This window comes from Clytia hemisphaerica, unplaced genomic scaffold (assembly GCF_902728285.1).
Source record: "Clytia hemisphaerica strain Z4C2 unplaced genomic scaffold, Clytia hemisphaerica genome assembly, whole genome shotgun sequence".
Lineage (NCBI taxonomy): Eukaryota > Metazoa > Cnidaria > Hydrozoa > Leptothecata > Clytiidae > Clytia > Clytia hemisphaerica.
In genome coordinates, this window is record NW_027103888.1 from 393,797 (window position 1) to 409,831 (window position 16,035).

The window sequence follows — 16,035 nt, forward strand, 5'->3', positions numbered from 1 at the left end:
GAAAACCTCCGTTTTGGGGGCCGTCTCCGTTTTGGGGGCCATATACTGTACAATGATTATGTATTTACAGACTTTATAGTAAAAGGGAAAGCTCGAGAGAAATTCACTTTTAGAATATTTCGCACTGAACAAGTTCTTGGAAAGGCATAGTTCTCAAAATATCCTTGTTTAAAGTATGGTCATTAGAGTATGTGCCATCCAGTGACCAACTCGTCTGAAAGGGTTTATAAATGATTTATAATATGTATTCAAGTGTTCCCGTTTCATATCAGACACATATTTCATATCAGGACAGACGTGTCTGCCTATTGTTATATTATGTTGATATAAGTAAAATAATGTTTTTCTTTTACTCTTTCTGACCAATCTTGCTCCACATCCGTGTCGATCCAATGTGAAAAAGTTTGTGAATTTAAATTGATGGGTGAGCAAACGATATCACTCTTATTTAAAAACAAAACCTTAAGTTACCAAAATACAGTTTTCAAATATCGATAGCTTTGAGTCGCCTTCGAATCATCATGGTTGATTTAGTATAACACGTCGGTGTCGTATGTGTCCAATAAATCGCTTTGTATGCGTTCAAAGGATCTAAGCAAATGTCAGTTTCATGTTTCGCATTAAGAAATACTCTGGTACAGTTTGGATAGGTTCCAAACCACCAACCGCCTTGTGATTCTCTGGCACATCTCTCATCATCTTCTACATCTTCTATGGGGGTGGAAAATCTTTGACCATTGTGAAAAGCAAACGAACTTTGGATAAGATCAGAATCACCGGCCAGTGTTGAATCTGCGACTGAATATTCACCGATGGTCAATGGGTAGCCCTCTGTTTCATTCCCAATATAAAACGTACGAAAAAATGCTTTGTATGTATCTCCATTATCTGCAAATAATTTAATTAATAGTTCAGTATCATTATTTTTCGTCCAATCGTGTATGTACTTATTGCCCGCCCAAAACACATTTCGCAAATTCCCGAACCCATTACCATATCTCAGAAAGCTCGTCCATAAACTTCGTCCATCCATTGGTTCGTTGTTTTGTATGACTGTCCAACCACCGCCAGATTCCTCCATATCGCACAATATGAATTTATATCTGTCATTAATGGGCCTGTATGCATTGCCGACTTGGTAAATACCGGATCTGTATGAACCACCGGCTTCAATGATATCAGAACAAGATGCCGCTTTTTCGTATATCACCGGTACTAACTGTTTGTTTGGGTGGACAGGAGAACACGATGTTCTGGCATAAAAAGCTATATGATTTTGGTGAGCCGTGATTCGCCCGCTTGCAGTGAAAATATCAACGTTTAAAGTATGGTAAAGTATGCATTTTAAGCCTGTCGCTCGTGACCATACAAATATGATAGTACAGTTATGCTTACGGCAATACTTGAAGCAATCTTGTTCACGGGTGATGTTGTTTCCGTACTTTGTAACAGGTTCAAATGCATGAAAGCCAAGTTTAGGATACCTTTTCAGATAAAAGTCATCTGGCGAGCAAGTAGATTGATATTGTTGTGTTAATAACTGTCCCGTTGAAAACGTAATGTATAATACCAGTAGTGGCAATAACTGCAGTAGTAAGGCCATACTTGCTTTGGTTTTAACCATCCTTGCTTTGTTGTAATATGATTGTTATATAATGTTGATAATAACGTAATAAGGTAATAAGCTGGTGAAAATAAGGTTATAATGCGGTTAAAGCCCTGGCAATATGGTTGTCCAGTAATACAGAAATGTTGTATATAATCAATTAAAATGAATCTACCAAATCAATAACTGTTATTTGAAGATTGAACCACTCGTGGATTAGGCTCTGATTTTCTGTAGACTGCACTGACATCCACTAATAGATTCGTACTCCTTTAGTAACTATACTACTAAAGTTTGAATATTTTTCCCCTTAGTGAAATATAAACAAATGTTCTCACATTCAATCGAATTTCATCATGCTCAATAGAAGTTTATGATTAATAATTTAGCCCGTTTGATTCAGTGGAATTATATTTAGAAACGGGAAAATTAAAAATTGATTTTTCTTCCGCGGATCGAACGCTCGCTTCCATAATGGCGGAAATTTCGTAACTTCTGTTTTTCGAACAATTGTATAAAAAGACGAGGCTGAATTTTGGCAAAACCATAAAAAAATAAGAATAATCATAATTGAGAATGTGATGAGAACAAATTCAAATTTTTTCCCCCTTTTTATCAACATACACCTTTATCTTTGCACAGTGTTTTAAAAATAATGTGAATTTTTACTAAAGTCAAAACAAAAATATAAAGTCCTGGTTGTCATTTTTTTGTTATTTTAATTTCTAAACGTTTTTTTTCTCTAAGGCGAGGTCAATTTAATTTGTTATTTCAGGGCCAAGATACCCAAAAAAGATCGGTCGGTCGGTCGGCGAAAAAATAAAAATCAAAGTAGAATTTCACCGTTAAAACCTCCTAAAAAGGCACCAAAGACTGCTACATCTTAAAAAAATGCGAAATAGAAAATAAAAAGGTACAAAAACAGTCTGTAAAGCAATGAAGATAAAAATGTACTACCGATATCAATTTTATTTGATTTCGATTTTTGGAATTTCAGGGTCGGTCGGGCCCTTAAAACAACTAATCAAATTGGTCTCGCCTAATAAATGTTTTTATAGAGACTGTTCATCTAACGTTTCCAGATCATCTAAAAAGAACGACAAATAACTATTAAGAAGCGACAAAAAGAACGACAAATTTTTAAAGAACGAATTTCATATTTCATAGGGCGACCCTAGCAAAATAGGGTACCGCTGGCTAGTACCCATTTTTGAGGCTTTGAAAATATTTAACATGGTCGTAAAATAGCCATAGTTTGGAAAAATGAAAGGATGACTTTTAGTCCCACTTTTAAGGGTAATAATAGAAAGAAAAAAGTTAAAAAAGGATTCAAATTTCATCTATCATAGGGTTTGGATTGAGTTTTTCTTGTTTAGATTTTGCTAAAAATTGCTATCTAAATACTTTTAGTGACACATCCCTATCAGCTTAGTAGTGCTCCCCGGCTAATTAGCATCCTAACACTGTCCTTCTTGAGAAAATTCCACTAGCGCAGCAATAGCTGATTGAAAGCCAGCATTGTAATCACAAGTCACTTCATTTTTAACAAAATCCTCTCTTTTATCCTTGTATCTGTCATCAGCACCTGGACCTCCAACAAGGGCTCCGTACAGAATCTGAGGATTCGGCCGCGGCGATTTGAATTGGGTCCAGTCACAAGTGCCAGTTGTGAGGCACGAGCTGCTAGCATGATGTGGTCGCTTTGGAGGGTTTTTACCAAAACCTACAACATAGGATCTGCTTGCATCTCCAAGCATGTAGTGGATTTGACCTCGAGCAAAATCAACGTAGAAAGATTTGTTATTCTTTTCAGTTTTCGATGCGAGTAGAGCCAGGAAGGCTAAGTTGGCTGCATGTCTCAAAGTTCCCCATTTCTGTACGAAAAATAACCCTTTAACAGTCTTTTTTGGTTGTTGAAGTAGGGATTTGAAGTTAGCTGTGTAATCTTTGTTGGCAATTTTCATTTGTTTAGCCAAGATTTGAACAGCATACCATTTATTATCCCAGGAATATTCGCCAGGGCTCTGCGACAAAGTTTCCCTCTCAAATTCTTTCAAGAAGTTCTTGCGGTACTTTTCCTGGCCCGTAGCTCGATATAACCATAAGGAAGCTAAAGCTAATTCGTCCTTAAACCCACTGTAGCTTTTATAAAACTTGGCTGCATCTAGGATGGCTTTGTGGTAGTTCCCTCTATACCTCATAGCAAAATCGTACAGTTGTTTAGCATGAGATAAACAGACATCGGCATAGCCTGAATCCCCGTAATCACGAAAGACCATTGAAGTAGCGGCTAGTGCTGATGCAGTCTCAGCTGCAAGCTCAGAACCAGGTTTCATCTTATTGATTTCATAAGACGGCCGCTTGATCCTCATATCCTCTGGTCGTCCCCAGTACTTATGATCTAAATCACCGTTACCGATTTGACCAATGAAACGATAAGCTTCCGGATGACATTTGATGAAATAATCCGTACCCCATTTGATAGCCGCCAATCCATGCTTGTATTGTCCTGATGATGTGTAACCGCTTTTGAATTCCAACATTCCCCATGCAAGGTTTGTGATGGTGGCAGCCATTGGGAAACCAAATTTAACGTAATCTCCTGCATCAAAGTAGCCACCTGTTAGAGTAGAAAGATCAAATGTTGAAAAATTGTATTTTATTTTTTTAATTATATTTTGTTTTGCTACGTTTTTACACTCATATTTTCATATTTTCCATGTAGACGTTTTTAAGCAAAATTTACGAGTTCAATCCTTCATGTTCTAGCAATCGCCAGATGTAAAACGTTAGTGAAAAGACGAGAAACGTTACAGTAAAGGTCAAAAGGAAAACCAAACAAATTAGAAAAGAAAATTTGAGTAAAAAAAATTTCACCCGGATAGCGGAACTTTATTATTAAAAAATCGGTCAGATCATTCATCATAGACACTAAGTTCTATTCTATAGAGGAAATTATTTTTACACTTAGAACCGCTCAATTTTGCTTTATATGCGCATGCTCACTCACCTGTAAGATCTAGACCTACATCAATGCCATCTTTAGATGTTGAATCATGCCTCCATTTTACTCGTTGGTCTTTGGGTAGAATGCCCGAACGCTGAGCTTCATAAAATAATAAAGACTTCTTGAGGACTTCCTCATAGTTGTATTTTGGTCTACATGATTTCGGCGATTGGGTTCTTGCTTTTGTTACTATTGGTGGAGATGTTGTTGATCTTCCAGTTGTGGTAGCTGGTGTTGTTGTTGTGGTGGTGGATCCTCCACCAGGCTTCTGATCACAAATGTTCGAATTCCCTCCTGTTGAAAAAACAAAAACAGTTTGTATAAAAAACATTGTTGAAAACTGGGAATTAGCTCAATCACACCAACTTGTTTCTCGCGTCAAAAAGCGAAAAATATCCACAATTGAACGTTTTTTTATAAGACTAAACTATACATGAACATAAGACTTCACTGATCAACTATTAAGAATAAGATATTGCACAAAAACACTTACAAAATGGTGAGATAAAGAATATTTTAGAGCATTTTTGGGCTTAAAACTCAAAAAGTTCTAAGAACATCTAAAGGCTTCAACAATTTTGGACGTTAATTTTTTTATTGTTGTAATGTATGAATGTTGAAGAACCTTGTATGTCAAATGGGAAGCTTCAATTTGCCATATTGCTTACCTACTTTCACACCACAGAACTCAACACACTTCAGATGGTTTTGATGTTGACGATTCTTAAAACTGACGATATAAGACATTCTAAAACTTCCTGGATTCAAAATCTTATTCCACGAGACCGCTCCCAGTATAATTTTCCGTTTTCCCGATGTTCCTTTCAAACCAGAGGTCACCCAAGTTTGAATATCTTCTGTTAACGGTTCTTGGAATTCCATCATTAGTTCCCAACCCTCTTGTAACTGATAATCAAAGTTAGCCTGAATGTGAGCTGTTGTTGACCAGCCATCTTTGGTCTTCCATTCATTTGTGAATTGATAGTTGTGGTTATTCAGACATCCGGCTATCGACTGATGGATATTTATCAAAATAGCTACGGTTATTTGAAAATACGCACACAGATGCATCTTTAAAAATCAGCAACCTTTCTTTGAAAGTGAAAATCTAATGTCTGCATTCTCTTTCTCTTCCTCGGTTCATTTATACACAATTACAATTAAAACGAGCAAAGCTAAACTAATAAACGTTCTATTTTGAAGCTGCGAACTTTGTTCAGTTAAATCAATGCTTGGTTATGTTTGACGTTTGATGGTTGTCGTTATGTAATAATGTGGTTTAAAAGCTCACGACAGATGAAATTTCAAAACACTGCAAAAAGCCATGTTTCCTTTTTATAGATAGATGTATGTTTTAGTATGCGTGTACCAAACCTTTTCCGAGTTTTCAATTCATTTCTATCGCTTTTTTTCTGGTTTGAAAGAACTGCGTAATCAAATCAAATTAATTTTCGCGAGATTCTGATTTCGCGTTTTTGCGGAAATATAACACGCGAAACCGCGCGAAATTAAAATTAAATTTCAACGTAAAAACTATAAGAATGCTTTTTTGGCGTTTACAGGGCTACTTTAAACAGAGTTTGGAATGATCGGCGGTATTAAATCCACGTGAAATATTTTAAATCTTGCGGGAATCAAACCGATGAATAATACGACAAGTGCACTAGTGCGCCATAGTATTCTTATGCTCGTATTTAAACTATTTCGTCTCATTCAGGTGATCGAATTATTGAAGTCAATCAAACAAATGTAGAAACTTTCTCACGGAAAAAGGTATTTTTTTTTAAACTTGAATTAAGTATCATGTCTACATAGGTCATACTGGGTGCTTGAAACCTAACTATTTAGCGCTCAGTAATTAACGAAAAGATCAAGGATAAGTGGACAAATTCAGAGGAAACAGCGTTGTTTCAACATTCATATAATGTTATTTAGTGGTAAAATGGTATTGTTTGTTGAATTTCGATGTCTTAATCTCGATGCTGAAATACTGCTGACTCAGCAAAAATTTGATCGAATTTTTCTGACTCAGCAAAAATTATAGATAATTTTTTGATCGAAATATCTCGAGATCTAGACATAGACTAAACTTAACAAACTATACCATTTTTGGATGCTACTAAGTCGGTGCTATCCACCTGGGAGAAGATTTTTTTTCTGAAAAAGTTCCAAACAAAATATTGGAAGCCCTCGTCTTTTTCTTGAAAGATCTTTAAATGCCGTTAATTAAATTAATTTTTTATGGTTGTCAATCTTTATCATTGACCTAAATATTCCTCTTTTCTCACTTTTAGATCTTAGAGTTGCTGAAGCAGACAACTGGAAATTGTACGTTAGTGTTGGAAAGGTTCAAACAAATCCCTGCTGCCGGTGGAGGTACCATATACATCGATCGCGAAAAAGTCCTACGATCTAATCAGGTATAATGAATACTTGTCAATACCTGTTGATCTAATGTCGACATCCCTCTTCTAATTTCGACACCCTTCTTTGGAGATTGGAATAATAGGAAAGTCGGAATCGCTTATCGAAACAAATTGTCTTTGCTTAACGTTCAGAGAGGAAAAAATCTTTCTTCTATCAGTGATTTCAACCTTCCTATTATTCCTATCCCTAAGGAAGGATGTCGAAATTAGAAGAGGGGTCTCGACATTAGACTAACTTACGGTACTGTTGACAAGACAACAATTTTGAAATCACATGATAGATATAAACTTGAGCCGTTAAGTATTACTCATAAAATCTAGAATAATTTTTACGACTGGTTTTATTTCGTTATTACTTTTGAAATAGCATTAAATCTTGTGGAAATAAAGCTTTTCGTTTTGGGTGCCGCCCCACTTTTCTGTCTCGAGAAAACCTCTATTACAGGGGGGGGGTATTAGGAACGCTTTGGCCTTCTGGCATGCTGAAGTCTGGTTCGCAGACCTCTCGTACACTTCCGTTATATTAGTTGGAAACTTTTCTATCGATTATAGGCAAGAAGCCTAGAATACTGCGATGTCCCTTTTCGAAAATTACGTCACAAAAATATAATTTGCTTTTCTTTTTTTCAGAATTTCATCTCGATCACGTTAAACAAGAAGAATGACAGTCTTGGATTCAGCATTACAGTAAGACTCCGAATAAATAACCCTTACGCCAAAAAATCGATGGTCGGGGTTCGGGTTTCAATTCACTAAGTACGAATGACGGAGGATATTGGAAGATATTTTGACGTCATTTCACTCTTGTAACCTGGACCAAATCCATTTTGGAAAAAATGAGCCCGAATCTGGTCCTGAGCAGTTCCTAATAATTTTTTTTCTCCTTTAGTGGATACTGCAACTTTTGGAATTTAGTTGTCTTTCAAGTATATACGGCGAGAATATACGCATTTCGTTATAGGGTGGTTTGGATTTGGGAGGAATATTCGTCAAATACATCAATCCTAATGGTCCGGCTGCAATGGATGGAAGGCTTGAAGTTGGTAAGTATATAATTAAAGTAGTAGTTGTGACTCTGCGAACACAGTCAGACGCGATGGTAGGGTATGGCGCCTCTCTCCCCCTTAGATTTCTCCACTTTCCCTTCAAAAGTTGCTCATCGATAAATAAGAAAAGGTCTACTGCTTCAAAACGTCACAAATTTTCTAGATTTTGACTTCCGACCCTAGATTTTAATAATATTATTTTCATTATACTGACCGACCGACCCATATTTTTCTGAAGGTCTCGACTATAACCTCTTTTTGAGCATTGCATCAATGGTTCCGAAACAGTATATCATAATTACCTTATCAGACATTTTTATGCCGGCCCTTATTGGCTTATTATTTTTTCGTCGCTGACGTAATAAGGCTAATTCTGAAGATTAATCCGCTCTTTCTTTTTCAGGTGATCGAATTGTGGCGGTTAACGATATCAGTTTGGAGACAACAACAAGACAAAACGTTTGTATTGTTATTTCTTCCAGCTTTGGTGGCCTTTAATAACATGTCGGTTTGCCGTTGCTTGGTACTACAGTTGAACTCATGTAATTCAGATTCTCAAGGGACCGAGAATTTTGTTCGAATTACATGAGTTTCGAACTAAATGAGTTTTCATATTTTTGACCTGATTTGATGGAAAAAGACTTTCCCAGGTTTATTTTTGAACTATTTTTGTATTTTCGAGCTAGAGTAGAATAGTGAAAAAACTAGTATAAATAATCCAGACACAGACATGCTTTGAAATTTAAGTCAATTCATAATTTTTCAAAAAAAGTCTTTGAATGTCGATTGTTTCATTTTCTGTTCTCGTTTCTTGGAAATCTCCTCGGAGGTCTTCTGAATCAATGGGATGACGTTCATGATTCGAAAAGAGTCATCTTTTTGAGAGTTTCGATAGCTTCGTCAATCAAAAAAGTCGAAAATTCGAATTACATGATTAAAATTTCTTGATGGGACCGGAAAATCTGTTCGATTTACATGATTTTTCAAATTACATGGGTTCGAATTAAAGGAGTTTTCTTGTAAGGTTTTCACCTGTACCTGCTCAAAAGTTATAGAGCGGTAAAACTGTCACCTGCTAACCTTACGATAGGATGGAAAGTTGATAAAATAATATAATGAAGTTATTTTTCGACCAACCGACACTACGTTAAGGCTGGCTCGGTTATTATATTGCATTATTTTTTATTGCTTGATAGTTATAATAAGTCAAACACATGGTTGGAAATAGTTATATTTTTTGATTCTCCAATTTACTAATCTTTCTCGTCAGAATGGTAATTTTTTTTTTTTCGAGTTTTCAATACCCAAAAACACTTTCTTTCAACACCTAACACAGTCAGGTAGTTGGAGAAAAATTTGTCTGGGAAAAGTGAAAAAACTTGTAGGCAAGTGACGAAGTTTTTCACCGGTGGAAAACCTCAATTTCTCAATTTTTTACAAAAGTAACGAAGTTCTCCCTTTTACCCGAATAAGTTTTCACACTCTTCATATTACTATATCATATTACATTGACCATGTAGGCATTGGACATCATACGTCGATCGACCTCACCTGTTATTTTGATGGCTGAAAAGTATCTTGCACCCAACGTCATGGCTAATGGTGACCCAGGACATTCCATCATGAGATCTGATTCCATAAAGTCTTTACCTACAAGCCGACAAAAGTATGCTATTATATTTCTTTATTGTCTATTTGAGATTTCAAGGGATATTAAAAAGTGCAGGGAAAGGCAGTTAACAATTTGAATTTCTGGACATGGCAAAATTGTAAATAAGCTTTACGGATCGGAACAAAACGGTTCCACTAAAAATTTGAAACGTAAAAAAGAAGATGTTACAAATGTTCACTTGATCTGAAAAAGGTTTCGATTTTGGAAATCCTTTAACCCTTTAAGCATTTTGATGGGTCTAAAATAAATAAAACATCAAATACTTCACTTCTAATTATTTGGTTTATCTAAACATGACAACACCCTGCCGTAGCAACTAGGGGGGTAAGGGGGGCTATGCCCCTCCCCAATAATTTTTTCAAAAATGGTTTTTCTTTTTTAATTTGTCATTGTTTTGAGTGAATTTTCAAGCAATCTAGAGCTCAAATTTTCAAAATCCCCACTCCCTGTCACTAAACTTCAGCCCCCCCCAATATGAGAATGCTTCTTACGGCACTGCCTTCGGATTTATAGTACAATTGGATATTCAACATTTTCCCGAATATTCTAATTTCAGATCAGCTATGCACGGTATCAATCTTTCAATGCAGCATATTCCCAATACAGAACATCATGGGATCATAGAAGGGACCAACAACCCACATGGTGGTAGCCTGCTCCCTCCTGGTGGTGACCCTTATCAGCCACAACTACCTGGTGGGGCGCCTCCACCACCTGATGGTGGGAACCGTCGCTCCATCCAAGATGTTTTTGTGGTTGATTTGACAAAGATTAACGGAAGCTTTGGCATCAGTCTAACAGTAAGAGACATTTACATGTTTTCAGATTGACTTTAGATTAACTCTTGAGGATATCGGGAGCTCATAACACAACACGTTGTTTTTACACGTCCAAAATTTTCGAAGCCTCTTTTCAATGATTTAACTTTTTGAGTTCCAAGCCATGATCTTTTCTTTCTATAGGGCGGAGTAGAGGTGGGTGGTATTTACGTCAAAGCTGTATTACCGGGCGGTGCTGCTGATCTTGATCGACGCATACGAAAAGGTAGGTTAAACTGTTTAGGTTTAATTGTCATGTATGTCTCTTTACCTACCGTAGGCGGGTAGCTCTGTGGATAGAGCATTCGCCTTAGAATCCCAGGGTATTTGGTTCGACCCCCGGTCACCGCCAACTCAGCGTATGAGTAACTTAGATTGGGTGATGTGATTTAGGCGAAAAGTTTCTGGGAGCTGAGAGTAGGTGCGATGCCCCACATCAGCATTCGACCTCACAGTTCTAATACAACGTATTTCTCTATTGTTGGCGTTCATCACGTCAACATTGTACTCCACTGGTTTAAAAGTGCACCCTTCATAAATGAAAATTGAATGCGATCTGACTATATGGTTGAGTCTCTTTAGCTCGAACCTCTATAACTCGAATGTCACCTTAACTTGTTTTATCGTTGTTTCAGTTATGGTGACTCCTCTGTATTTTTGTATTATCTCATTGGATTCATGTATTTAGTACACGATTTTTTTATATGTCACTGCATACAATCAACTTTTTATGATTGAGCGCTCTTTTGGGAATCAAGATTATAAGTTTTACAAAGACATCAACTATAGAATGAGTTTTTGAATTCCCAATTCAATTGAATGATGACGAACGATCAAATTTTTTCAATGTCTTTCTTGACAGGAAATCTGCACATGATTGTGTTTTTCCCTCTAAATTGAATAGAAATAAGCATATATACAGTTACGGATTTAAGACAATAGAGCAATTACGTCGGTAAAATGCGAAAGAGTGCAACGCTCGTTTAAAGACAATGAAATTACAATTACAAATCTCTTCCTCTGACAAGTTCGACATGGTCTAAAACCGCCTATGATATAGGCTAATCAAAGATAGGAGAATTATTCAAAGGCTTAATCAATGATAGCCGCCAGACTGCTTTTAAAACATCAAATAAAATAAAAACGAAACACCATCAATGCTCCCTCCTCTTTAGGTGATCGTGTCCTTGAGATCAATGCACGACGTATGGATGGTCTTTCACGTTCGGATGCTATTGATTGGTTTAAATCATGTGACCGTGCAGCCCTAGTAGTAGAAAGAATTGTTGAGGTTTCGTCGTCATCAAATCAACACAAAATGTTGCAGCCAGGATCACAATCACAGTTGTCAAGCTTTGAAGGGGTAAGTTTTTTACTTTTCCAGGTTGGTAAAATCTCTTTTGAACTCGAACGGGGAATTTTATTTGTTCGAATAACAGAGAAATTTCGAATTATAGAGAGTATTTCAAGAGGGTTTCTTCCTGGTGGGAACTGAGAATAAGTTCGAATTATAGAACGATTAGAATAATTGAAGCTATTAAGGCATGTAATGAAGTAAGTGACCTTTCTGTTACTTTGAGAATGTTCAAAGCTTGTGGTTAAGGGATAGCCGAGTTTTCTTTCAACAACACGCACGGACTCGCAATTTTGTCGACCTGGAAATGTGTATGTCGTGAAAGGGTTGAGAGTGGGAAGATCATGATGTAGTCTTGCTTTGTATATTTTTTTCACCTAAAGATCTTTGAAACTGTATCGGCAAATCAAATAGTCACGAAATAGATCACGTGGCCTCAAAGTTCTATTGTCGCCAGCTCGCCTTTATATGAAAGTTCTCTTGTAGACACGGCCGGTAATCCTATAAATTAATGCCTAAGACTATTTAGTCATAGATTCCACTTGGACCTAAACTTCCGTGAAAATACATTTTATTTGTCCTTTGAAAATATTACTTTGATAAAAAATTAAATTTCTTTTTTTTTCAGGATTGCTACACGGTAGAGTTGCAACGGAAAGGGAAGACGTTCGGACTGTGCCTATTTGTATGTTAAATTATATAATCTCTTAATTGTAACCTTTTCCATTTGCCATGGGAAAAATGAAGGTTCGACCTATTTGCCAGATGTCGGGATATGCCGACATGAGTGACCACAGAGTTTACCATCACATCTAGCTTTATTTTCTGAAAAATATCAGAAATATAAATGTGTTTACTTTGAGTTGAGTTGAAAAATGTATAATGATTATGAAAAACATCTTTCAAATATATTTTAAAATTATTCAACTTTACCATTAAATGAAATGTAGTTCAAAATCGAAATTTCAATGAGATACCTACAAAAAGAAAACTGCGGTAAATAAATGGAAAGTGCTCATGTCGGCAAATGTCGCCATTAGCAAATAAATGGAAAGTGCTCATTACGGCATATGTCGACTTCGGCACGAAAAGGGTTAGAGATATGTTTTCATATTCAAGGTACTTTTAACTTTATTAATTTTCCGCTTACTTTTTTCAACTCTTTTTATACTGTGTTAAATTTGAATTTTCATCCGACGAGATGGTGATATCTGTTTTAGAAAAATACGATCGGGGTATATCTTGGCACCAAAAAGGGGTGGTGCAGGCGCTAGGGGAGCACCAAACTTTGAAATTAGCGCAAAATCAAAATGATTTTAGAAAAAAATTTCATAATATTTTAATCTACTTTATTTAGTAAACACTCATTTTCTCATCAATACAGGGTGGCCCAGAGCAGCATGGTATCTTTGTCAAAAGTTTAATGCCAGACGGTCCAGCATTACAGAGTTCCCGAATTGTACCAGGTGATCGAGTTCATGATATCAATGGTGTCAGTCTCGATAGCTTAACAACGGCTGTGAAGGTAATAATGTTACCTCATTTAAGGGGATTTGGGTTTGAGAATTTATGAACGAAGAGACATTTACTCAATGAATGCTATACAGTGGAGTCCGAAACTCTTATAATTCAAACGTCTCCTTGACTCGAACAAAACTGTGTTCCCCGTGCATGTTCGAGCAATTACCCAAAACGTCTAAAAACGAACCTCAGTTGATAGACTAGCTGATATAATAGGCAATATTTATTAAAGAAGCTATTCTTTATATTAACATGTCAGAGTATAAAATAATGTCTTTTTCTTATCAGAGACAGCCGAAAAGCCGTTATTTAACCCCTGCCTGTAACGGAAAATAACAAATCACAATTCCCGGCTTTCTTCGATTTAACCGCCGTAATTTATAGAATTCTCTGGGTAAAAGAACGCTTAATTCTTAAATTTGACTTTCTTTTTCTTCCAGGCGATAGAAGTGTTAAAACAATCACCAGACAATGTAACCCTGATCATGGAACGTCTTCACAGCCCTCAAGAAGTACCTCCATTAGATCTAGTATGTTACACTTCTTAACACACCGTCGATTACTTTTACCGTACCGTACTTGCTTAGTTTTTACAAATGGAGGACGGTCAAAAGTGTTTATTTACAGTGCTCATTTTCAAAAGTGTTTATTTACAGTGCTCATTTTCAGTCGATCAGAATCTACAATTTGTGACTCTATATTGTGGCAGAAATTATTTTCGCCCCAATTTCAATTTTGACGGGTGGAAGGCCGAACCCACAAAATCCTCACATCAATACTCATAATAGGGGAGGGAGGGGTTTTCCATGAAATTCCAATTCCAGGGAATTGGCCATGATTTTAGTCACAGATTGTGGATAAAAGCATAGCCTGGATATCCAGGCTGTAAACTATTTCACAGTCTAGTTTTTTATATTTTATGTTCTGGTTTACAGCCTGGTCTCCCTAGAGCGATTTGCATTCTCCATTTGAGAATGCAGTCCGCTTGCTTGCGCTCACTTCGCTAAAGCCGTAAGGACCAATCTACACGGCGTGGAGCAATTCTGAAGCAAAAATAGGATAGTCCTCCACTTGCTAGTGAAGATAAAGCTTTCTGTTACATGAAAACATGAAAGAAAAAAAAACAGAGGCAAGTTCATTTTCCAAGAAAACATGGTCTGATGGTTGGTCATGATAATGCATGCAAATTTGTTCATGGACTCTGGTGTGTGTAATCTTTGGATGTTTTAAATGGTTTTAGATCTTGTAAGGCTGCTTTTATTAAGTTCTGTTTTGCTGCCCTGGGTTGGCTAGGAGAGTTTTGGAAACATGGGTTTGCACTTTCATTCTCTAGGGAGACCAAGCTCTATAATTTTAGAATTTTGTATGTTGAGGTAAATTTTGTTTTTTCTAAAATTTTGAGCTTAGATATCCAGGCTAATAAAAGCACAGATACATAAACCAGTTATTTTGAAACGAGTTTTTTACCATAATATGCATTTCTCTCATTTGGAAGGTGTTGAGATTGTGCTTCGTCATTATCAACCAATCAGATCGTAATGTTCATCTTTTTTTTAACAGGATATTTACAGTGTCGAGCTGAAGAAGAGTGGTGACGCTGGGTTCGGTCTCAGTTTGACAGTAAGTTGGTTATCATTATCAATGGTAGTGGTGGGTAGCTTAGTTGTAAGAGCATTCGCATTACAATCCAAGGGTTGTTGCGGTTCGAGTCCCGATCACCGCCAACATCGATAAGGTAGCTTAGATTAGGTAATTTGATCTAGGCGGTAAGTTACTGGGAGCTGAGAGTAGGTGTGGCGCTCTACCTCAGCATTCCACTTCCCAGGTCTGGCTCGGTAGACTCCTTCACTACAAGCAGATGAAATTCTTACCTCATAAAGGTAGTTCGACTCTCGCCATTGATACCATTAAAAGGGCGGATTTATAGTATACCTTTAAAAAATATTTACTGAGTGATTATTATACTAAATGTTTTTCTTTCTATCGTTTGACCGCATTGTGTTAGAACAAGTCGGAAGATTCTATTTTCTAATTTATTTAGTAATTGAGGCTTAACTTTAAACTGAAATGTAGATAACCATCAGATAAGCGACTCCTCTTCTATCACTCGTTCCTTCTCATAACAACTAAAACTATATAAAGAATTATTTGAATAAATTGATAAGATAGGTGATTATTTCACTTTGTAGACTTTGGTAGGGGGTCTTTTCTCGGAAACCTTTACTCAATTTAGACAATCAAGGTTTGCAAATTCCGACCAGTCTTCATTCTCGTCATGGCTATTGAAGTTAACTTTGTGATAGGTTTTTTAACAGTTTTTTGCTCTAGAAGTGAGCGGTAAAAAAAGTTATCGAAAGCCGAAACACGGACCTAGAATATGAAGTTAACGCGCGGGCACGCATCTAGACAGTGGTTCTTCGGTTTTAAAAAAGAGACATTTCTGTCTAAAATTGTGTTTGTTAATGTGAGATTAATGTTTCTATGTTGTTGATGGAAGAAGCTAAATTGTACCTAACTGAAACAAACTGTATTTCGCAGTTCTTCTTTCCTGTTAATAAGACTTTGGTACAGGGCACTGATCTCTA

The 16,035-nt window shown here is 36.6% G+C and overlaps 2 protein-coding genes across 2 annotated transcripts in view; one reads left to right on the plus strand and one right to left on the minus strand.

Moving 5' to 3' along the window:
• Nucleotides 1-16,035, plus strand: part of LOC136808512 (tyrosine-protein phosphatase non-receptor type 13-like) — a 48,433-nt gene that overhangs the window by 23,121 nt on the left and 9,277 nt on the right. The window contains exons 18-30 of the mRNA XM_067065038.1: nucleotides 6,331-6,386; nucleotides 6,908-7,033; nucleotides 7,670-7,726; nucleotides 8,001-8,082; nucleotides 8,489-8,544; nucleotides 9,606-9,751; nucleotides 10,314-10,557; nucleotides 10,720-10,801; nucleotides 11,751-11,938; nucleotides 12,558-12,614; nucleotides 13,314-13,454; nucleotides 13,891-13,980; nucleotides 15,011-15,070. Coding sequence (XP_066921139.1) covers nucleotides 6,331-6,386; nucleotides 6,908-7,033; nucleotides 7,670-7,726; nucleotides 8,001-8,082; nucleotides 8,489-8,544; nucleotides 9,606-9,751; nucleotides 10,314-10,557; nucleotides 10,720-10,801; nucleotides 11,751-11,938; nucleotides 12,558-12,614; nucleotides 13,314-13,454; nucleotides 13,891-13,980; nucleotides 15,011-15,070 — 1,385 coding nt within the window. The remainder of the gene's footprint in view (nucleotides 1-6,330; nucleotides 6,387-6,907; nucleotides 7,034-7,669; nucleotides 7,727-8,000; nucleotides 8,083-8,488; nucleotides 8,545-9,605; nucleotides 9,752-10,313; nucleotides 10,558-10,719; nucleotides 10,802-11,750; nucleotides 11,939-12,557; nucleotides 12,615-13,313; nucleotides 13,455-13,890; nucleotides 13,981-15,010; nucleotides 15,071-16,035) is intronic.
• Nucleotides 2,954-5,730, minus strand: LOC136808532 (uncharacterized). The gene is made up of 3 exons (XM_067065062.1): nucleotides 5,282-5,730; nucleotides 4,617-4,907; nucleotides 2,954-4,226 (listed from the first exon to the last, which is right to left on the minus strand). The coding sequence occupies exons 1-3, from the start codon at nucleotides 5,682-5,684 to the stop codon at nucleotides 3,064-3,066; spliced, it is 1,857 nt and encodes a 618-aa protein (XP_066921163.1). The 5' UTR covers nucleotides 5,685-5,730; the 3' UTR covers nucleotides 2,954-3,063.